The sequence below is a fragment of the Lissotriton vulgaris genome, chromosome 11 (assembly GCF_964263255.1).
Source record: "Lissotriton vulgaris chromosome 11, aLisVul1.2, whole genome shotgun sequence".
Taxonomy (NCBI): Eukaryota; Metazoa; Chordata; class Amphibia; order Caudata; family Salamandridae; genus Lissotriton; species Lissotriton vulgaris.
Genome location: NC_141699.1, coordinates 616,553,672 through 616,578,402, shown reverse-complemented (window position 1 = coordinate 616,578,402; position 24,731 = coordinate 616,553,672). Strand labels below are relative to the sequence as shown.

General features: G+C 47.9%; 2 protein-coding genes and 1 pseudogene across 2 annotated transcripts in view; all 3 read left to right on the top strand.

Moving 5' to 3' along the window:
- The window catches only part of SLC9A9 (solute carrier family 9 member A9), a 3,064,289-nt gene that overhangs the window by 212,460 nt on the left and 2,827,098 nt on the right, over nucleotides 1-24,731 (top strand). The gene's annotated exons all lie outside the window — the stretch shown is intronic.
- LOC147683240 (serine/arginine-rich splicing factor 2 pseudogene) lies at nucleotides 15,883-16,520 on the top strand (annotated as a pseudogene).
- LOC147683239 (uncharacterized) overlaps nucleotides 19,492-24,731 on the top strand; it is a 64,567-nt gene continuing 59,327 nt past the window's right edge. Inside the window, exon 1 of the mRNA XM_086944672.1 lies at nucleotides 19,492-19,638. Within this exon, the coding sequence (XP_086800798.1) occupies nucleotides 19,492-19,638 (147 nt within the window). The remainder of the gene's footprint in view (nucleotides 19,639-24,731) is intronic.

Sequence of the window (24,731 nt, the reverse complement as noted above, 5' to 3'; positions counted from 1 at the left end):
CAGAACCCAGATTTCATGAAGAGGTTCACTGCATTAGAGTTATAATTCTTTAGTTCATTCAGCAACAATTTAGAAAAGGTGTTTGTTGGAGGACTGGGAATATCACAGAAATACCAGTCTTTGGGATCATTCCAGTCTTCCTTCTTGGGAACAAGCAGGAATAAAACTCCTTACCAACATGTTGGAAGAAGGACAAACAAAGTCACATTTTCTATCATGTGGTTCAGTGCATTTGAATAGTTCCAAAGGTCGCTATTAAGATCACTATTTGAGAGAGAGGGAATGAAGAGGAAAACCACAAGGTGATTCATTTGTCCATATTGATGTCCTTGCACATATTTTGCTTGAATTACCTGTTGCATTTGAAACAGTTGATTATTCCTTTCCTGTTAACAGCTTGGTATAAGAAGAATTCATAGACTATGCCATACCTTGACTATTATTCTTCCTTGAAAGATTGATACCATAGCATCTTTGTGCTTCCTTTTACATATAATAGATTGGCTTATCTCTGGTCCCCAACCTCTGCAATGTAATCTTTCATCTGGTAACTTAACTCTTTACCGTGGTCAATTTGTAAGTAAGCCTTTAACTTTCTGGATAATACTCGATAAAATCAATAGCAAAAACTCGCAAATGGAAGGACCATTGTGAGTTGAACAAGAAGCTGTATTTCTCTGGATGAAATCTAATTTTCCTAATTTAAATGCCCTAGTGAAATAGATGTATTAAGGCCTCTAATCTTCCTGTCTGCTCTTGATCAAAGTGGTTAGGGACTGAGATTTTTTGACTGACAGGAATGTCTGATAAATGGTAGAGGAGGTCATGAAAAAAAGTCTGGGCAAGAAAAAGGGTACGTTCAGACACTACATCATAACTCAGATAATTTTCCTCCTTTGTATCATGGTACAATTTGCTCTTCCCTCAGTGTTGACTGCAATTTCAACACCACAGTCAACACTACAGGAACTCCCCTTTTGATAAGCCATCTGCAAAAAACATGCGGGGGCATGGCTAGAAAGGGAAACTTGGTGTTATCCACCTCAAGGTCCGCAAACTGAGAAAGCAACTGATTCCATTTCTGAGTTAACAGACGGTGTTGATGCCCTCTAACCTCCTCCCAATAAAGGGCCACTGCTTTAGCCCCTGCCGGTAAGCTTGCAGTACTCCTCCAAGCTGCACTACAGGGGACTATCTTACTGTTCCATTTATGTGTGATTGCCCGCTTTGCCAGCACTAGGGCCTGGTCCATGGAATGGATGGCCGTCTTTTTTTCTCTTTCATCGCTTGTAAATCCTCAGAGCTCCTGCCTCCCGGTAGTCCTTGGTGTCTGAGAACTTCTGTGTGACCTCCGACCAATACGTTCGCAGACTCTGACAATCCCACAGCACATGTTTGAGTTCCACTGCTGGGGACGTACAGTGGATGCCTCTGGGAATATTCTATGAAACTGTTGGGGGTAGCATATGACCTGTGTAATATATAATCAAGTATAAGTTGCAGTGTGCATTACAGGGAACCCTACGGGGGCACTCCAGAGCGCCTGACAGTTCCTTGGCGTGTAAACCCCTTGCCAACGTCTGCCTCCCAGGTCTCCTAAAAGTATTGTAGCAGAATTTGGGAATGAGCAACTAGTGCCCTGTACAGCCAACTGACAAGTCATCTGCCAGTAACCAAGGTATTGAAGGAATGTATGAGGCACTGGGTGGTCGGCTCAGAGTTTTCCACTTGCCAGGTGTTGGGAGGAAGTGAAGGAGTAGGCCATGAACCAAAAATTGTCCTCTGTGGAGGTCATATTGTTCCATGTTGGCCTCAAAGGAAAGCAACTGTCCATCCTGAAAAGGGTCTCTTAAGGTTGAAAGACCCACTTGGTCCCATACTTGTATCTCTAGCCTTGGTAAAATACTGGAAGCCTTAGGGAGGCTCAGGAGCAGAATGGTGGAGGTATAGGAATTTAGATTTGTAGTCAGCTGACAGCTTCTGGTAAGACAATGTTAAGCCGCTCACAGTAGGTGGGGGAGGTCTCTCGTGGGATAAGCGCTCGAGGCCGTTAGGGCCAGTACCGCCATCTGCTCCAGAGGGGGTGAGAACACTCGTATCTTCTCAGTGGTGACCCGCTCGCTGGTGGGAAGCCATTGTAACTGAGCGGCCAAATGATACAATTAAAATCGGGGGCTCTGAGGCCCCCATGGTGTGGCGGAAGCTGTAAATTGGTAATGCAGCAGTGACAATTGTGCCAGATAAGGTCATCCAGCAGGGTATCAATGTTGCAAAATAATTTCTGTCAATTAATTATTGTGAGGTTAGCAAAATGATAAAGAAGTCTTGGAAGTACCACCTTCTTAGAAGTGCAGTGCTGCCCAAGATGGAGATTGAGAGGTACCACCAAAAGGGGAGTGCCTGTAGTGTTGACGGTGGTGTTGATACTGCAGTCAACCCTGAGGGAAGAGCAAATTGTATCATGATACAAAGGACAAAAATTATCTGAGTTATGATGTAGTGTCTGAACGTACCCTTTTCCTTGCCCAGACTTTTTTTCATGACCTCCTCTACCATTTATCAGACATTCCTAATGTTCCTTTTTGTATAAAATTCCATTCCAGCCCATTGATTACACTTTATCCGGCCCAAGCTGGAGATTACGGCTCGAGCTGGAGAGTACAGCAGTAGCCAGAGAGTAGGGTCCGGGTGCGGAGATTCCGGCCAGACTGCGGACGTAATGTTAGGAGTCGTATGTGATTTCTGTGAATACCAAAAATCGTAAGTGCCTTCTGTGAATACCAGAAGTAGTAAGTTTAGCATTTTGTCTCAGATTAGTTCTGTGAAGCAGCCCCATAGTGTTTCCCCTATTTGGAAAGGGGGATTCCCCAGGTCCACCCACAGGACTGTGTGTGTGTGTGGTGAGGGGCTCCATTGTAATTATGAATAGAAGAAGGGAGAGAAGGCATCCTTGTCTAGTACCCCTCCTAACTGATATAAGTTTGGAGATCAAGCCCATAGAGTGTATTCTTACAGTGCGATTGTATACAGAAGCCAAATTAGCCAGATAGTGCGATTACCAAAGCCAAAGTGGCTCAGACCCATGAACAAGTAATCCAGGATAAGGAATCAAAAGCCTTTTATAGATCTTCATAAAAGATTAAAGATCGTTTAGGCCTCAACGGCTTAGTCCTCAAATGGTTCACCTCCTTTTTCCAACACAGAACCCAGCAAATAAAAATTCACGATTGCCTTTCTAAACCTTTGCCCATCTCCTTGGGTGTCCCCCAGGGTTCTATTCTCTCCCTCTCTTTTCAACCTTATTCTTAAGCAAGTAGGAATCAATTACCACCTCTAGGCCGATGACACTCAAATTTATCATAAGATTCAATCCTGCTCTGACATGCTACACACCAATGATACCTTGACTAAGATACAATCCTGGTTCCACTACAATCACCTCAATCTCAACCCAAAAAAAACTGAAATCATTATTTTCTCCCCTCAAAACAACTCTCTTCCCACCCACTCCTGGATCTCGGACCTTACAGCTATCAACTGCTCGCTAACCATATCCAACTCAGTTAAATCCCACGGAATTAACATTGACCAGAACCTTACTCTTATCACCCACATAAAAAATGCGGCCAAAGGCTCTCTCTCCATCACCTCAAGAAATTAAAACCCTACATTCCTGCAGATTACTTTAAATAGTTGTCCAATCCCTGGTCCTGTCAAAAATTGACTATGGTAACTCCATTCTCTCTGGGACACCTAAAGGCCACTTAGCCCCAATTAAATCTGTTCTTAACCTCGCTGCTAGGCTCATTACGGACCTCAAACGGTTCAATCACATCACCCCTGCTCTTAAAGCCCTCAATTGGCTTCAAATTGAAGGCAGATATACCCACAGGACCGCTTGCACTCTGCACGAAGCCCTGCATCAACACACCCCGCTGTACCTCTCAGATAAACTCCACAAAGCGGGCTGCTCTCTAGAACTGAGGAGCTCGAACACTCTTGTTCTTGTCCCTCCTCTGTTAAACAAGAAATCCACACAATCACGCTCCTTCTCTGGAAATGCGTCTACCATCTGGAATTTACACACTTAAGAACTTTGTTGCAACCCCTCCTACTTCAGCGTCAAAAAGGACCTCAAACTACACCTTCTGGGGTCCTCAACCCGGTTTCCTACTGTTTAGGGTCCCCCTTCTAATCTCCTGACTCCCTTTCTCCCCCCTTTTTCACTTCTTCCTTTTTTTCTACTTCCTCTCTCCCACTAATCCCTCTCATAGGCCCTGCTTGACCTTCTTGGTATTTCCTTACCTATCCCCCCACAGCCTCACTCCATTTTTACATCCTTCCCCCCTCTTCTCTATCCTCTCCTTTTCCACGCTAGCTTCTCTTCTCGTGACTTGCTATTGCCTATCACAATTTATGTAATTAGATCATGTAAATTGAGCTGTTATTTACTGTTTTAATTTGTTTTGAATGCTACCTCATTGTACTTTTGCTATATTGTAATTCCTACTCATTAACCCATGTAAAGAACTCTGATACCCTTGGGTCCAGCTAGCGCTATATAAAACCTTTTAAATGAAATAAAATAAGGGGTACTTCAACCCTGTCTCAGGTGCTACTTCACCCTGCCCACAACCCTGCCCAAACCCTAGAGGGTCCCCCCACTCTATCTCAGTGCTACCCTGGGTGCTACGGCAACTGTCTCTTGGCCCCACTCTTGGAGCTTATAGCAGCTTGCACTAGTCCCTGTCTCTCCCAGTCCAATTTGCCAGTCGCCACCCCGGAGTTGTCTGTCTCCCCCGGCTGTCTCTATCCCAACCAAGCTTACTCGCCCACTACTAGCGTCACATGCCTCTGTGCCTACTGGCCCCTCCCATCGACCGAGCTCACCCCGCCCCAGATGTCAAGAGCCGTAGAAACCTAGCTCTATCCCACATGTCACTGAACTGGCCCCATTCCGCTCCAGAGAGGGTGTACCCTTCTCTTACAGCCCTGGAGCCGTCCTTCTCCCCGTCGCGGTCAGCACCCTGCGCAGCCTCACTCCTACCTGCTTTCCCTCACTACTAGGACTTCTAGGCACTCGCCCCCGGGAATCGTCATATCATAAACCCAGGGCTTTAAGTGGGATGAAAAAATTGGGGGGTCTCTAGGAGGGGCGTGGCCAATGTTAATAAAGGCGTGGCTTACAAACACATAAACTAAAAATCTGTGCTTAGCATAGTTTGCCACCTGACTGGTATTGTTGTAGTATCATCCAGATGTATGATACTACAACAAGTAACATCATACCTACCACAAGTCACGACTATTGCCTTTGTCAATGGTTGTTAGTTACATAAGATAAATAGGCAGCCACTGTGGCTTGTATATAATATTGAAAAAGTTTTGATTTAAAGCCTAATAACACTACCACAATGTTGCTGCTCCTGAGTTTCAGAAAGGGAAGGGAAATCCGAGAGAAAATGACTCTCTTTAAAGGATTCCCTTCCCATCAACCAGGGCACAAGTCCTAAACAAGCATTGGCATAGCCAACAGGTATCGCCTTTGGGACCTCATAGGTGTTTAACCATGCAACAGCTAATGTTGTTGCACCAAGGATATTGTGCTGCATAACTAAATACTTATAAGGTCCCAAAAGCGAGACCTATTGGCTATGCTAATGCTTGTTTCACTAAGTGTTGAGAATGATATCAGGAGGTCACTGCACAGTAGCACTTTTACAAACCTGGACACTGACACATCTAAAGCTTTTTTTAAAGAACCTGACACCAAGAATAAAGTTCGAATTGGATGTAGAACACTGCTCCCAATTAAAACACTACCTACATAGGTAAAAAGCATAGAATATAAATCTCCTGAGCAATACACACTTTCTACTAGAACACAGGGTACGGTGCTGTATTCTTTCATTGTGGTTGGGAATCCTCCCTTTGAAAGTACATACATCCAAATGGGATAACTTAGAAAACACAACAGGAATCTGTAATCTGTGTAACAGAGGAATTCAAGATCTACCCCATGTACTGAAAGTCTGCCCAAATCCGATCCTGGTAGAAGCCCAGCGTCGGTATTTAAAGCCTATTTGTTACAGATATAATGTGTCTTCTGCACAAAGTTTAATTACATTATGTAAATCATAACCTGATTAATTTTTCTGTTATTATTTGTACAAGATTTTAAAGAGCTTTTTAAAGTTGTTCTAAAGTGTATTATAACAAATGTTTTAAAACTATGTGTTTTGTATTTGTTGACCTCAGTGGAGGTCTAAATCAAATTTAATAAAAACCTTGAAACCTTGATGTGAGGAGCTCTGATTGGCAACAAGGGATTAGGGTGACTGGGTTAACCACATGGTAAATATGTTTTTTCTTCTCCTTCTGTATCTGTGGGATTGAAAACTTAGGGCCAAGGGAGGTCAAATAAATCGTTTAAGGGATTTCCTTTTATAAGTTGGTGTTTCCCTTAATGAATGGTTATCCACCCAAACAACATGTTACGCTCTTTTTGTTTAGTTCTGGTACTTCTTGAAGTAGTTTGAAAGCATTTTTATAAACACTTTTTATTCGTTTTATAATAAACTAGCAGCCTGTCCCGACGTTGTCTGGGGATGGCCGATGTTTAGTGTTGCCTTTACTTTTTGTTTGCATTAGTAATGTGTGTTTAATTCATCCGCAGGTTTTCATTGAGCCACACCTAATTTTGTTTTGCTGTCCTTCTTGAGAGTGTTCCCCCTGTGTACGAATGTTGTTGTTTCCAAAATGTTGTAATTTGCGCCACAAGTGTTACAGTGGTCGCTCAGATGTTTTTGCCTGAAATTGTTGTTTGTGAAAGGGGCTTTCCTTGTTTACGTTTTTGATCCCTTTACTGATGTCTTTTTTTTTGTTTTTATCGGCGCAAGGACTGGCAGTGTTCCACTGATAACGCAGAGTGTTTTAAATTCGGAAGTGTTTGTGTAAGTTTTACATTTTGTCCGCAGCATACGTAATTATTCGTAGCCTTGTGAGTAAAGTCTCGTTCATGTTCCGTCGATTGGCTTTCTTGTCTAAGAAATGGGCGCCTCTTTTGTTTACGTTCCTCCCCCTGTGACAACGTTGTTTGTCAAATGGTTAAACATTTGTTATATTTTTGTATCGCAACTCGTGTGTGTGTTAATCTTTGTGTGTTGTGATTGGTGGGCTGTGCGAAGCAACGCGAATGATAGGCGGCCCTTTTTGTAAGCCTGCCCCCAGTGGCACTGTATTATTATGGAAGGCGCGCCCCATTTTGGATGTCTTCCCACAAAGGCGTTAATGCTTGAAGGGTAATGCCGACGAATGCGCGAATGTCGAAGCGAGTGATAGGCGGCCCTTTGCAAATGCGAGGGATGCACAGTTAAGTGTGTGCCTTGTACAGTGAAATCATTGAAATCGCATTTGCGCTATGCACATTGAAGTGTGTAGTGAAGTGTGTGCCTTGCACAGTGAAATCGTTTGGCATATGTTTATTGTTTGTACTTTGGGCCATGCCCCTGTAAACGCCCACATCTTTTGTTTGACACGCCCCTCTAAACTCCCACATCTTTTCTTTGACACGCCCACGCCCACAAGGGACTACTTTCCCCACTTTTGGCATTTTTGCTTTTTTAGGTCTCGCGCCTGCGATGCATATGGCGAAGCCATATGCCATCGCGCAGGCGCGATACTATTGTTGCCGGGTCTGCTTCCCAGGAGACAGGAGACTGTCACGCGCACGCTCAGGAAAGCGATCGGAGCCGGCCGCGCGCGCACGTTCCCAATCTCCTGTCTCTCTGGGAAGCACACAAGCAAGCCCAGCAAGCCCCGCCAAGGCACCATGAGTGAACGCAGTAAGAGTTGTGCAGCCCAGTTTGTGCACTAGTGACGTAATCTCTGCGCGTGGCCTCTGTCGTCCATCTACGCGAGATTTGTAGATATACCGACTGGAAATGACCTTCAAACAGAGATCGCGTCCTCCTTTAGCAGTATTAGTAAAATGCATTCGAGGTGTACTGCACGCAAACAATCCTGAAAATAAGGCATCGTAGGTGCTGTTTCTAAAGCTACGCTGTGCTTCAAGTCAAATACATCTCAGTTCAGAGACTGCTGTAGGCTCAGCCGACGCAAACACACAACCACTGTTGCCCACAATATTTTAGTTTTTCATAATAGAAATAACTATTACTGAACTAATAGCGATCTGTCCATCGTGCTCGCAGGAATGGCCGCACGCCTGGATTCTAAACTGTAAAATGCAGAATAAGCATAGACTTCTGCAGCAAATGCTCAACCCACTCAGAGATATGTGTTTATTTTATATTAATATCGACACCGTTAACTATTCGGTAAAGACCAGTCAAGATAATACTTCTCTCCGGTAGGGGTTATGCAAACGGTCATTATTAGCAGAGAGCTGCTGCGCACTTGGAACGGAGCTGCAGCGCCATCTGCAGACCTGCGTGGGTGTTCAGGGAGGGAGTCACCCCTGGCAGCGTTGTCATGGGTTAAGTGTAGTGCAAGCACTGAACGTTACCAAGCATGGAAACGACGTATTGCCAGGCATTTGCGACCCCTGCACTTCAGCGAAAATACCAGAGTGAGGTATCTGCAGAACACGCACCGTGTGATCTCAGCAGTTCGGTCTGCACTCCTTCTCAAGTAGAGAAAAAAGGATTTGAAAACGGTTGTTCTCCCTTGTGCGATGGAACGCAACCCTGGGGAATTCGGAGTGCTTACGAGTGACTGAAGCATATACATAATTTGTATTTTAAAGTGGGTCGCACCCCTCAAATACGCGTGTGCGAAGGTGCGCCTCACACACCTGCGCTTGCCCACAATCAGTAAATAATACGCAGACCATGACTCCCAATATATCCCGCCTGCGCTCAGGTTACCTTTTTTCCAGGACTGCAACCCAATTTTTCCCAAACCACACTGCACTCTCTCCCACACTGCACTCCACTCCACTCTCTCCACACTGCACTCCACTCTCGCCACACTGCACTCCACTCTACCCCACACTGCACTCTCTCCACACTGCACTCCACTCTCCCCCACACTACTCCACTCTCCCCCACACTGCACTCCACTCTCTCCACACTGCACTCCACTCTCTCCACACTGCACTCCACTCTCCCCCACACTGCACTCCACTCTCCCCCACACTGCACTCCACTCTCCCCCACACTGCACTCCACTCTCCCCCACACTACACTCCACACTCTCCACACTGCATTCCGCTCTCTCCACACTGCACTCCACTCTCCCACACTGCACTCCACTCTACCCCACACTGCACTCTCTCTACACTGCACTCCAATCTCCCCATTGCACTCCACTCTCCCCCACACTGCACTACACTCTCCACACTGCACTCCACTCCACTCTCCCCACACTGCACTCCACACTCCCCCACACTGCACTCCACTCTCTCCACACTGCACTCCACTCTCCCATACTGCACTCCACTCTTTCCCACACTGCACTCTACTCTCCTCCACACTGCACTCCACTCTCCCCCACATTACATTCCACACTCTCTACACTGCACTCCGCTCTCTCCACACTGCACTCCACTCTCTCCACACTGCACTCCACTCTCCCACACTGCACTCCACTCTACCCCACACTGCACTCTCTCTACACTGCAGTCCAATCTCCCCCATTGCACTCCACTCTCCCCCACACTGCACTACACTCTCCACACTGCACTCCGCTTCACTCTCCCCACACTGCACTCCACACTCCCCCACACTGCACTCCACACTCTCCCACACTGCACTCCACTCTCTCCCACACTGCACTCCACTCTCCCATACTGCACTCTACTCTCCCACACTGCACTACATCGCTCCGTGCTCATGCCCTCCTTAACTACTGTCCATATCCCCCAGGCCACTATCTACACCTGTAGTAACCCCGACCCCTCCCCGCCCTTTAAGACATCACTTCATCAGTCAGTTCCTGCTTCCCTCCTGGATGCTTTCCTTCTATTCTACCCCCTTCCCTCGCCTCCCCTCAGCTTTTTAAACTGCAGTCCGCCAGCATCTTCCTCCTCCCTGCCCAGCAGCCCTCGACCGCAGTCCTTGCGCCTGCACCCTCCTACCGTGCTGTAGCGCATACCTGCTCCTCTCCAGGTTGCAGTGGGCACCCCTCCCACTCCCTCTATATACTCCTTCCTGTAGCGCATATAATACCTTCTCTGGGCTGCACTTATCGCTCACGCCGCTTCAGCCTATTCTTCTCCTTTCCCAGCGGCCTTAAATGACGACTATAACTGCTCTCCTCAGCTCCAGTACATCCATTATTTCCCCCCTGATGCAGCCCTGCCCCTACCTCCCCTCCCTCGCCTTTATGTAGTCCTTCCCAGCACTCACTTCGTTCCTCCTCTTTCTCAGGTTCCCTACCTGCTCTCTCCAGGATGCTGCTCCTGCCCCGGTCTCACCTTGCCAGCAAGGATGCTCTGAGCTTGGGAGCTTCCCACGATGCACCTCCCCTCTGCATCCAGGAGTAGGGACCGCCAATCAGAAGGCTGATTCTTTCTGGTCCAGTCTAGCAGAGTCGGGCGAGACCAATAGGCCCTGAGTGGGACGCTCAGGTCCTCAGTCCCCTGCTCCTCCTATCTCTCTTTTTTTGCATTACGTGTTGCAGCAAAAGCACCCCTCCTGGCCGACCCCATTCCACTGACACAACCCTTAATGTAAATATCCAATGCGAACCTCCCCGTCCAGCCATTCTCAGTGGACATGCACGAGCAACAGAAACGCAGGAGCTGAATTCGACGCACTCCCGCAGCCTCCTACGAAGATCCGTACCCTCTGTCAAGAGCGCCCTTGGCGCCATCTTTCCCCATATTTAGGGCTCGCCTGGCGTTGCAGCCCGAAGCGCTGCCGCTAGCGAGCCTTATTGTCGCTGTGTTGCCTCCCCAAGTGGTACAGACTGGTGCACGAGCAGACACCGGTCTGTGAACGAGCGAGCCGCAGGGAACGCCAATATGCACGCTCACGGCATCACACTCCTGCCCTCCCGCGTCTCTTCCAAGGCTCGCTCCAGGCCAACTTGTTGGTAACATCGACTGCTCTTCCATACCCGTCACTTTTCTACTAACTCATTTTATGCATTACTATGCGCCCCCTCTTCAGCGCCCCTCTAAACAAGTTTTTGCAGGTTGTGTCCTGTGAAAGCTCCTGCAGCAGGCAGGCAGGCTGCGGGAAACCTGAGCTTGGGCAGTAACAGCAGAGCAACGCTGGCTGCAGGCAGCCACGACTCTCCCCTCCTCTCGGTTGCTTACACGGACCAACCTAACCGGGGAGTTAGGTGTCCAGACAGGTGATCTGCTAGAGTCCTGGCCCCTGGAGGATCTCTGCCCCTTCCCTGCTTCAGAGCCTTCAGTCTGCCAGGCTGGCACGAGTAAGTATACATTTTCGTTAGCACAGTCTCTGCTTGATGGATGTCTTCATTTTATAGGCACCCGCTCTTGTCATCCTCCGTGCTTTCACCCCAAGAGCAGTGTGCGGCTAGCTCTGCTCGAAGTGCTGAGCACTCACTGCCTGGTCTCGTCAGCTCCATTGGTTTTACCCCAAGATCAGCGGCGAGGTCCACCCTCCTCTCACAGCTGTGAAAATTAAGTCTTGTGTTTTTTTTGCAGAGCGAAGTTATTTTTCAACAACCAGCTGTTCCTAATGGCCCCTTGGGTCAAACGTTTGTATTTCTTGCTTGGCCCATCTTAGCTCACTGCTCAACCCGGTGAAAACCAATAGGGAAAACAAAACAATCTTTTCTGTGGCAAACCCTCCCTTGAGATCATGGAAAAATAGGCTGCTGTAAATATTGCACGGTTAATGGCTGTAGGTGTCTGGGAGGTTAAATATGTGTTGGGTTTAAAACCAGTGGCTTTCAGTGTTTACGGACAGGTGGCTTTGTTATTGCCACCAGCACATGCCTATTTCAATGAGGGCGACAGGCTCTGTTATTGTTAATAGTCTGGGAAGTAAACTTTCAGCAGACATCCCACTCAACACGCACATTGTTGTCAATGTATGGCGGGACTTTAAGTAATTAAAAGCACCACCACATCCACCACCACCACCACATCCACCACCACATCCACCACCACATCCACTACATCCAACACCACCACATTTACCACCACATCCACCACCACATTCACCACATCCACCACCACATCCACCACCACATCCACCACAGCCACCACCACATCCACCACCACATCCACCACCACATACACCACCACCACGTCCACCACCACCATGTCCACCACCACCACGTCCACCACCACCACCTCCACCACCACCACATCCACCACCACCACATCCACCACCACCACATCCACCACATCCACCACTACCATATCCACCACTACCACATCCACCACTACCACATCCACCACTACCACATCCACCACCACCACCACATCCACCACCACCACATCCACCACCACCACCACATCCACCACCACCACATCCACCACATCCACCACATCCACATCCATCACCGCCACATCCACCGCCACATCCACCGTCACCACATCCACCACCACACCCACCACATCCACCACCACATCCACCACCACCACATCCACCACCACCACATCCACATCCACCACCACCACATCCACCCCCACCACATCCACCACCACCACATCCACCACATCCACCACCACACCCACCACACCCACCACCACCACATCCACCACCACCACATCCACCACCACCACATCATCCACCACCAACACATCCAACACCCCCACATCCACCAGATCCACTTCCACCACATCTATGTGTGTGTGTGTGCTCTTTGTGTGGCTCTGTGTGTGTGTGTGTGTGTTTGGTTGCACATGCAATAGGTCTCTCATTTGCGAGAGATTAAGCTATTAGCATTATAAATGACAATGCCATGTATTTATCTGTTTTCAAAACAAACACATACATAAAAAAATTGTCATTTACAATGCCAATAGCTCTAACTTTTGCAAAGGCGAGACCGTTGCATTGTAAATGCTTGTTAATGTATATGGTGTCCACATCTATAGCCTATGTCCTTCTGCTACATCTCCCCTTTCAAATGGGTGCAGTGATTGGTGCAGTACTTTTTGAGTTTACCTGGCTCAAAGGTTTGTGTTCTCTCTTTATAATAGTAGTATAGACAATAGCGTACAGCAGTTACATACCTTGATCTCGATCAACATCCAGCTTGTTTGTAATTCCCATCAATCACATACAAGTCTTTTGCAAACATGCTGACCTGTAATGGTAATCCCACTGCATGCCCCATACCCTGCGGAACGTCTCTGGGTATCCCCTGGATGAACAAACATGCGCTTCAGCCTTTGCATAGTAGTCCATTCCTTGAGCCCATTGTGCTGTTGAGCTGGCCATATTAAGTCGCCAGTGACAGGTGATGTCTCTCTTCGCGACTAGTAGCCTAAGTGCCACAAAAAGTTTTGTCCCCCCCACTTATCCGTTAAACCAAAAAGTACTATTCTGGAATCAGGTTCAAATGTCCTGCCTAGTGGAGTGGTGTGGCTCACTGGTTAGAGGCGGCAGACCTGTAAGCAGAGATCAGCCCGGGACCAGGGTTCAATTCCCGACGCGGCAGGGTCTTGGACCAGGGTCAACGGACTCGATAATTCTCGCCTCAGTGCCTACTCTAACCAGGGAACACACTCGGCAACTCTGGGCATTAAGCTTGCCTCATCTCTACAACGGCCCCCCACAGACGTCGGGGATGCCTGGTTTCACCTTGGAGATACCCAGAAAGGGACCATCTCACAGGGAAAACCAGGACGGGTTCCCCAGCGGTCTACAGCGCCAGGACACTCGGGTAGAGTAACAGTGCGCTTTACAAGAATCCCACAAATAATTTGGGGCAATATAGTATTTATTAGAAACTGGTACCTCTGTATAGCCGGACAATCCCATACCCTGTGATAAAAGGTTCCTAGTCCTTTTTAAATCCTAGACAATGAGGGTCCATTCCATCTCACATCTTGCTAAGTTCCCAGGTAGTGTCATCCAAATGATCCACCTCGCGTCCCCATTTGTCGGACAATTGTGTGAGGGCATTTGGATAATAATTACTAGTGTCTGGCATAATCTTGAAACCCCTTTCTTACCCAGCTCAACATTCTTAATTTAGATTCTAAGATGGCACCAAGGCTTCCTGCTTGTGCATCTAGGGCATGTCCCACCTTGTGCATATCAAATGTTACCACTGATTGTGTGAATGACTTCATGTGATCACCAACCTGGAGATACCTATTAGGTCCCAAGACCGGAAGCCACGGAAGTCTTTCGTATGCCGTAGCCAGGTACCATTCTACTACGGGGTGTCTGCAGTTAGAGTACCCACCCATGCAATTCATCGGCGTGGGTGCTAGAAGCATAATGTAATGTTTGTAGCCTATAGAAACTCCTGATATCTGTGTGGACTATAAAGCAGGTTAAAGATGCCATAGTCTTCAATACAGTCCAGCTCAGGGCTAACACATGGGGTGTCCCAATCTGCGAAAACCCAACCGTTCAATGGTATCAATTAGCTGGCCCAATAATATAATCTGATATCTGCCAATCCTAGCCCAGAGATTACGGTGAAAGTAGGCATTTTTGGAATGCAATTCGAGCCTGTCTGCTCACCCATATAAATGTTGTGATTGCCAGTTGTAACATGTGAAACGTGGCCATTGGAATATCGTATGGATATTTCGGCAGTACATGGATCAGACGAGGGAGCAAAATCATCTTGAACAGGGCTTCTGTTCCGGCAACACTGAGGGGAAAGGAGGTCCAAGCCTCCGTATCGGACCTAGCACAGGATAACAGAGTTCTGTATTAAGTTCCCAGTCCCGCCGACGAGTCATGGCAATGTGCATGCCTAGCTTCTTGAAGTAATCTGTTGAATTTTTGCAATACTGTCACTTTTTAGGTCTCGCCTGGAAATCGCATCCGAAGGATGCGTCCAGGCTGGAGACTTATAGCGAGCTGACACGGGGGAATGACGGACAAGAAACTGTCACGCGCTTCTCCCCGGCTGGATTCAGCTGCTTGCACGCGCACCAACATTCACGCATGCGCACATCACAGCCACACGCATACACAGCACTCACGCATGCGCACATACACACGCATACACAGGCACACCCCCGTCGCCGCCGCCGCACCTACATGCATACACAGAGACCCCTCCACACACACCAGCCCCTCTCCTCCCGGCTCCACTCACCGGTGTCTGGCGGGCGCTCCCCGGGTCTCCAGGCTCCTTCCCTTCCTCCGCAGCTGCAGGCTCTCAACATTCACACATGCGCACATCACAGCCACACGCATACACAGCACTCACGCATGCGCACATACACACGCATACACAGGCACACCCCCCGTCGCGGCCGCCGCACCTACACGCATACACAGAGACCCCTCCACACACACCAGCCCCTCTCCTCCCGACTCCACTCACCGGTGTCTGGCGGGCGCTCCCTGGGTCTCCAGGCACCTTCCCTTCCTCCGCAGCTGCAGGCTCTCCCCACATCACGGGGGCCCGCTGCTAGACAGAAGGCTTCTCTGTGGCCGGGCGGTGGTAGCGCTCGGCGGGGCTCTCTCTCCACATGGGAGCCCCGCCTCCTCAGTGCGCCCGCTTCGCCCCGCGGGTCTTCACCCGGTCCCCCATCTCGGGACCGGGACTTAAAGGGAAACAGTATCCAGGGCTCCTTCCTGGTCACGGGAGCCCCGGGGCCGCAATGCTCACGCCACTTCCTGCTGCCGGCTCCTCTTCCTGGTTGCACGTCAGGTCCCGAGCCAGCAGCCAATCAGAGCCCGGCCCGGGAATGACGTCACAGAGGTGTCCCGCAGTACCGCCCCCGGCCTGCCTGACTTCTCAATTACTTTATTCAGGTTATTTTTTTATTTTAACTAACTTTGGCCAAAGCTCTTGTCAGTGTAGGCGCCCACGCCTGCTGACTTTCACCTTCTGAATAGTTAAGGTTCCGCCCGACGCCTCTCACGGGTTCCCTGGAGATGAGTTACGGCAGGCCGCCGCCTGACGTAGGAGGCATGACGTCCTTGAAGGTGGACAATCTTACCTACAGGATGTCGCCCGAAACACTTCGAAGAGTTTTCGAGAAGTATGGACGAGTAGGCGACGTCTATATCCCCTGCGACCGATACACGAAGGAGAGCCGCGGTTTTGCCTTTGTAAGATTCCATGACAAACGTGATGCCGAGGATGCGATGGACGCCATGGACGGAGCCGTACTGGATCGGCGCGAACTTCGGGTGCAGATGGCTCGTTATGGAAGGCCACCAGACTCACACCATAGCCGCAGGGGACCACCACCCCGAAGATATGGAGGCAGTGGAGGAAGTTATGGACGCCGGAGTCGCAGTCCCAGGAGGCGTCGTCGGTCGAGGTCCCGCAGTCGGAGTCGCTCCAGATCCCGCAGCAGGAGCCGCTACAGCCGATCCAAGTCAAGATCCCGCACACGATCAAGGTCTCGTTCCACATCGAAGTCCTGACAGTGAGTGCGGAGTGCGTGCAGAGTGCAGAGTGAGTGCAGAGTGAGTGCAGAGTGACAGTGAGTGCGGAGTGACAGTGAGTGCGGAGTGACAGTGAGTGCAGAGTGACAGTGAGTGCGGAGTGACAGTGAGTGCGGAGTGACAGTGAGTGCAGAGTGACTGAGTGCAGAGTGAATGCAGAGTGACAGTAAGTGCAGAGTGAGTGACAGTGAGTGCGGAGTGACAGTGAGTGCGGAGTGACAGTGAGTGCAGAGTGACAGTGAGTGCAGAGTGACAGTGAGTGCAGAGTGACAGTGAGTGCAGAGTGCGTGCAGAAACAGTGAGTGCAGAGTGCGTGCAGAAACAGTGAGTGCAGAGTGCGTGCAGAAACAGTGAGTGCAGAGTGACAGTGAGTGCAGAGTGAGTGCAGTGACAGTGAGTGCAGAGTGACAGTGAGTGCAGAGTGACAGTGAGTGCAGAGTGCGTGCAGAATGACAGTGCGTGCAGAGTGACAGTGCGTGCAGAGTGACAGTGCGTGCAGAGTGACAGTGCGTGCAGAGTGCCTGCAGAGTGACAGTGAGTGCAGAGTGCCTGCAGAGTGACAGTGAGTGCAGAGTGCGTGCAGAGTGACAGTGAGTGCAGAGTGAGTGCAGAGTGACAGTGAGTGCAGAGTGACAGTGAGTGCAGAGTGACAGTGAGTGCAGAGTGACAGTGAGTGCAGAGTGCGTGCAGAAACAGTGAGTGCAGAGTGACAGTGAGTGCGGAGTGACAGTGAGTGCAGAGTGACAGTGAGTGCAGAGTGACAGTGAGTGCAGAGTGACAGTGAGTGCAGAGTGACAGTGAGTGCGGAGTGACAGTGAGTGCAGAGTGACTGAGTGCAGAGTGAATGCAGAGTGACAGTGAGTGCAGAGTGACAGTGAGTGCAGAGTGACAGTGAGTGCAGAGTGACAGTGAGTGCAGAGTGCGTGCAGAAACAGTGAGTTCAGAGTGCGTGCAGAGTGAGTGCAGAGTGACAGTGAGTGCGGAGTGACAGTGAGTGCGGAGTGACAGTGAGTGCAGAGTGACAGTGAGTGCGGAGTGACAGTGAGTGCAGAGTGACAGTGAGTGCAGAGTGACAGTGAGTGCAGAGTGACAGTGAGTGCAGAGTGCGTGCAGAAACAGTGAGTGCAGAGTGCGTGCAGAGTCAGAGTGAGTGCAGAGTGACAGTGAGTGCAGAGTGAGTGCAGTGACAGTGAGTGCAGAGTGACAGTGAGTGCAGAGTGACAGTGAGTGCAAAGTGCGTGCAGAGTGACAGTGCGTGCAGAGTGACAGTGCGTGCAGAGTGACAGTGCGTGCAGAGTGACAGTGAGTGCAGAGTGCGTGCAGAGTGACAGTAAGTGCAGAGTGCGTGCAGAGTGACAGTGAGTGCAGAGTGCGTGCAGAGTGACAGTGAGTGCAGAGTGCGTGCAGAGTGAGTGCAGAGTGACAGTGAGTGCAGAGTGACAGTGAGTGCAGAGTGACAGTGAGTGCAGAGTGACAGTGAGTGCAGAGTGCGTGCAGAAACAGTGAGTGCAGAGTGCGTGCAGAGTGACAGTGAGTGCAGGGTGAGTGCAGAGTGACAGTGAGTGCAGAGTGACAGTGAGTGCAGAGTGAGTGCAGTGACAGTGAGTGCAGAGTGACAGTGAGTGCAGAGTGACAGTGAGTGCAGAGTGCGTGCAGAGTGACAGTGCGTGCAGAGTGACAGTGAGTGCAGAGTGACAGTGAGTGCAGAGTGACAGTGAGTGCAGAGTGACAGTGAGTGCAGAGTGACAGTGAGTGCAGAGTGACAGTGAGTGCAGAGTGAGTGCAGAGTGACAGTGAGTGCAGAGTGACAGTGAGTGCAGAGTGCGTGCAGAGTGACAGTGAGTGCAGAGTGACAGTGAGTGCAGAGTGACAGTGAGTGCAGAGTGACAGTGAGTGCAGAGTGACAGTGAGTACAGTCACTCAGCACCACCACATTATCACTCAGAACCACCACAGCATCACTCAGAACCACCACAGCACCACTCAGCACCACCACAGCATCACTCAGCATCACTCAGCACCACCACAGCACCACCACAGCACCACCACAGCACCACCATAGCACCACTCAGCACCACCACAGCATCACTCAGCATCACCACAGCCCCATTCAGCACCACCACAGCATCACTCAGCACCACCACAGCACAAATATGTTCTCTCAATGTTTCAAGCTTTATTACAAATGTCACAAAAAGATGTTCATATTTCACTTCTGTTCTTGGATTTCGTTACAATAAAATACACTGGACATAATCTTAACAAAAGTTATTTACAAAAGTTTAAGCTATTGCCATTATAAATTACAATCACTTTTATTAAGTATTAAAAAAAATTAAAAGCCATTGTTATTTGTAATATCAATACATCTAAGTCACGTAAATACAAATGTTGCATTACAAATGCTATAGGTGTCACATTTGCGAAAGTTATAACTATTGGCATTGTAAATGACAAAGCTATTAATTTAGCTATTTTCAAAACCAACACATAAATGAACATTTGGTGAATTTCCATTAAAATATTTGACTTTTTTACTAAGATATTATTATACTCTTTTATGCAAACAAAATTTAGATACTGCATAAATAACTTTAATAAAACATATTTTATATGTAGCTTTTTATGTAAAAAAATAACTTTAGCACAAAGCAAAAAACAATTGCCATTTACAATGCTAATAGCTCAAACTTAAATAATGCGAGACCTATTGCATTGCAAATGCTTGTTTGATGTTGCTATGGTTTCCTGTCACCAGCATATATACTGATTTATCCCAGTTAACAGTGAGGCGAGAGGTTTCACCGTACAGTTGCGCCATGGACGGAGCCGTACTGGATGGGCGCGAACTTCGGGTGCAGATGGCTAGTTATGGAAGGCCCCCAGACTCACACCATAGCCCGAGGGGACCACCACCCCGAAGATATGGAGGCAGTGGAGGAAGTTATGGATGCCGGAGTCGCAGTCCCAGGAGGCGTCGTCGGTCGAGGTCCCGCAGTCGGAGTCGCTCCAGATCCCGCAGCAGGAGCCGCTACAGCCGATCCAAGTCAAGATCCCGCACACGATCAAGGTCTCGTTCCACATCGAAGTCCTGACAGTGAGTGCAGAGTGCGTGCAGAGTGCAGAGTGAGTGCAGAGTGAGTGCAGAGTGACAGTGAGTGCGGAGTGACAGTGAGTGCGGAGTGACAGTGAGTGCAGAGTGACAGTGAGTGCGGAGTGACAGTGAGTGCGGAGTGACAGTGCGTGCAGAGTGACTGAGTGCAGAGTGAATGCAGAGTGACAGTAAGTGCAGAGTGAGTGACAGTGAGTGCGGAGTGACAGTGAGTGCGGAGTGACAGTGAGTGCAGAGTGACAGTGAGTGCAGAGTGACAGTGAGTGCAGAGTGACAGTGAGTGCAGAGTGACAGTGAGTGCAGAGTGACAGTGAGTGCAGAGTGACAGTGAGTGCAGAGTGCGTGCAGAAACAGTGAGTGCAGAGTGCGTGCAGAAACAGTGAGTGCAGAGTGCGTGCAGAAACAGTGAGTGCAGAGTGACAGTGAGTGCAGAGTGAGTGCAGTGACAGTGAGTGCAGAGTGACAGTGAGTGCAGAGTGACAGTGAGTGCAGAGTGCGTGCAGAATGACAGTGCGTGCAGAGTGACAGTGCGTGCAGAGTGACAGTGCGTGCAGAGTGACAGTGAGTGCAGAGTGCGTGCAGAGTGACAGTAAGTGCAGAGTGCGTGCAGAGTTACAGTGAGTGCAGAGTGCGTGCAGAGTGACAGTGAGTGCAGAGTGCGTGCAGAGTGAGTGCAGAGTGACAGTGAGTGCAGAGTGACAGTGAGTGCAGAGTGACAGTGAGTGCAGAGTGCGTGCAGAAACAGTGAGTGCAGAGTGCGTGCAGAGTGACAGTGAGTGCAGGGTGAGTGCAGAGTGACAGTGAGTGCAGAGTGACAGTGAGTGCAGAGTGAGTGCAGTGACAGTGAGTGCAGAGTGACAGTGAGTGCAGAGTGACAGTGAGTGCAGAGTGCGTGCAGAGTGACAGTGCATGCAGAGTGACAGTGCGTGCAGAGTGACAGTGCGTGCAGAGTGACAGTGAGTGCAGAGTGACAGTGCGTGCAGAGTGACAGTGAGTGCAGAGTGACAGTGAGTGCAGAGTGACAGTGAGTGCAGAGTGACAGTGAGTGCAGAGTGAGTGCAGAGTGACAGTGAGTGCAGAGTGACAGTGAGTGCAGAGTGCGTGCAGAGTGACAGTGAGTGCAGGGTGAGTGCAGAGTGACAGTGAGTGCAGAGTGACAGTGAGTGCAGAGTGAGTGCAGTGACAGTGAGTGCAGAGTGACAGTGAGTGCAGAGTGACAGTGAGTGCAGAGTGCGTGCAGAGTGACAGTGCATGCAGAGTGACAGTGCGTGCAGAGTGACAGTGCGTGCAGAGTGACAGTGAGTGCAGAGTGACAGTGAGTGCAGAGTGACAGTGAGTGCAGAGTGACAGTGAGTGCAGAGTGACAGTGAGTGCAGAGTGAGTGCAGAGTGACAGTGAGTGCAGAGTGACAGTGAGTGCAGAGTGACAGTGAGTGCAGAGTGCGTGCAGAGTGACAGTGAGTGCAGAGTGACAGTGAGTGCAGAGTGACAGTGAGTGCAGAGTGACAGTGAGTACAGTCACTCAGCACCACCACATTATCACTCAGAACCACCACAGCATCACTCAGAGCCACCACAGCACCACTCAGCACCACCACAGCATCACTCAGCACCACCACAGCACCACCACAGCACCACCACAGCACCACCATAGCACCACTCAGCACCACCACAGCATCACTCAGCATCACCACAGCCCCATTCAGCACCACCACAGCATCACTCAGCACCACCACAGCACAAATATGTTCTCTCAATGTTTCAAGCTTTATTACAAATGTCACAAAAAGATGTTCATATTTCACTTCTGTTCTTGGATTTCGTTACAATAAAATACACTGAACATAATCTTCACAAAAGTTATTTACAAAAGTTTAAGCTATTGCCATTATAAATTACAATCACTTTTATTAAGTATTAAAAAAAATTAAAAGCCATTGTTATTTGTAATATCAATACATCTAAGTCACGTAAATACAAATGTTGCATTACAAATGCTATAGGTGTCACATTTGCGAAAGTTATAACTATTGGCATTGTAAATGACAAAGCTATTAATTTAGCTATTTTCAAAACCAACACATAAATGAACATTTGGTGAATTTCCATTAAAATATTTGACTTTTTTACTAAGATATTATTATACTCTTTTATGCAAACAAAATTTAGATACTGCATAAATAACTTTAATAAAACATATTTTATATGTAGCTTTTTATGTAAAAAAATAACTATAGCACAAAGCAAAAAACAATTGCCATTTACAATGCTAATAGCTCAAACTTAAATAATGCGAGACTTATTGCATTGCAAATGCTTGTTTGATGTTGCTATGGTTTCCTGTCACCAGCATATATACTGATTTATCCCAGTTAACAGTGAGGCGAGAGGTTTAACCGTACAGTTGCAACATTTGCACTAGTCTGGGTAAGGTGAACCCTGGATCTTGCATGTAAATTTGGATACCATCTGCATATAGCGAAATTCTGTCTACCTTCAGCGTGTCCCACCTAAACCCCTTGATCTGTGTGTGTCGCCGCACGCATTCCACTAGTGGTTCCACAATCAACGCAAATAAAAGGGGTGAAAGAGGGTACCCCTGTATCGCTCCTCACTGTATATCAAAGAGAGGACTCCTTTAACACTAGCCATCGCCCAGTAATGAGAGTGTTCTCTCCTGGTGCTATGTGATTATAAGGGAAAGGCACCTCTTGCATTTGGCCACAAAGGGCCATTTGTGAATGGAGCATCTTTGGGGGAGAAATCTCAGTAATCCCAAGTAATGCGAAGAGGTTATTGAAATACTTAAGGTTGAACCTATTGTCTTGTGGAATCGATATTACTCTCTTTTGATTTGATGGTACTTATAAGAGTCCACTAAGAAGCAAGATAGCAATCACTCCTGGAAGACGTCGATCTGCTGCAGACCAAGATCTAGCCTGACATTGTCTATTTATTCCTGATCAAATTATATGTGTTGAATGACACATTTTAATAAAATGCAGTTGTGTAACTGTCATCTGATCTGGTAACCCTTATTCTTTTTCTACACGCGGTTAAAATCATATCTACATAGGTGCCATTTAGACTAACACAATAAAGTCAATGCAAATAGATTGTTGACAATTAATAGATAAATGAATGGCATACTGCCTCACTAAAGAAACTCTTCATCTGACTCATTCACATTTCCAGTATTGGCACATTTCCAAGAGGAGCTTGCCAACCCTCATTAGCCCAGGACACCTGTGTAAGGTCACCATGCGCCGAACAAGTTGTCCATTTCAAACAGTTTATGCAAAAGTAGCATCATCTGTATTCTGCACTCACCTGTCATCCCTTCAGGCTTCTGGTATCACATATGGGATGTGCTGCATGTATGAGGCCAAAGAAGGCTGTGGGAGTTTCAGCCAACCGCATTGGCTACCACTCAAACATGTAAATGAGATTAGTAGCGAGGTGGTTAATTAGATTGGCTGAAAAAAACATATCGCCCTCTAGTCCTTATTGAACATAAATTTGCATAATGCATGGGATTTTCTTTGGAGCAACCACTAGCCTATCTATAAATCGGATCTATTTGAAGTCAGCTTCCTTTATAGTTCGGGCACTTTCCAGCATATTTCATTAGTTGGATGTTCAACATAAAATAAGTTCAAACGTGTTTTGGGAGTTGTTGCAGAAGATTATTCCAAATTATTATTCCCACCAAAAGCCATCGTCACAGCAAAGAACTGGCTGTTTTTGAGCCTCCAAATGTTTAACTGTAAAGTGTGTTTTTTTTCTAATCTAACATAACTCCAGACTGTGGCCAATAACTAAAACTGCCTGTTGTCTTTTAAAGATTTTCTTGTGAAATTAAAGGGAATCATTGATACTCAGATCTTCTGTTTGACTCAACCTGCGCATATTTTCTGTTTATTATATACTAACACTTCAGTTGTTTTGAAAGCTGTGAAGTTGATGTGTTACATTAATTGAATATAATACGTAAGTAGACTGTGTCACATATGTGCATTTTTTTTAAATCTCAGCTTCGTTGACAGAAGAGTGCTTGTTCAGCTTTGTACATAGTCTATATGAACTCTGCCTGGTGTAGCAATAGTCATGCGATGGTGTTGACAATGAGGTCCGCCCACAGGATTTGTTGTGTCAGATCTTCTGATGTGGCGTACTATGATATTGGTGTGTTGGTTCCTGTGCTGTGGCGTACTATGATAGTGGTGTGTCGGATCCTGTGCTGTGGCTTACTATGATATTGGTGTGTCGGTCCCTGTGCTGTGGCGTACTACGATATTGGTGTGTCGGGTGCTGTGGTATACTATGATATTGGTGTGTTGGATCCTGTTGCGTACTATGATATTGGTGTGTTAGTTCCTGTGCTGTGGCGTACTATGATATTGGTGTGCTGGATCCTGTGCTGTGCCGTACTATGATATTGGTGTGTTGGATCCTGTACTGTGGCATACTATGATATTGGTATGTCGGATCCTGTGCTGTGGCATACTATGATATTGGTGTGGCGGATCCTGTGCTGTTGTGTACTATGATATTGGTGTGGCGGATCCTGTGCTGTGGCGTACTATGATATTGGTGTCGGTTCCTGTGCCGTGGCGTACTATGATATTGGTGTGTTAGATCCTGTGCTGTGGTGTACCTCATTTCTCAAATGCTCTTTTGAAACTGCTCACAAATTTTCAGTGCTGCTGAGGTGGGGTTTCATGGGAGTGACTGTGGTGTACACAATGTATGCAATACATGTACTTCATTAAGATAATTCGAAGGAAGGCTCTTCAAGAGAAAAAGGCAATAACAACAGGTTTCCCATGCCATGGCGGTGTAGCAGATATGTTGGCACTTATGTCATTTTCAAAGACAGGCACCGAAAGTGGGAAAAGGTTGAAATGTCGCCTTGAAAATATTATAGACTCCATACATCAACTACCACTCAATCTTGAAGGTGATTTTATACTGGGAAGTAATTTTAATGTAGATTTACAATTCTTATCACACACCTACTTACATTGATGATACAGTGGTAACCTATATTATGAAATCGATGTTTTGCCACTTGATATT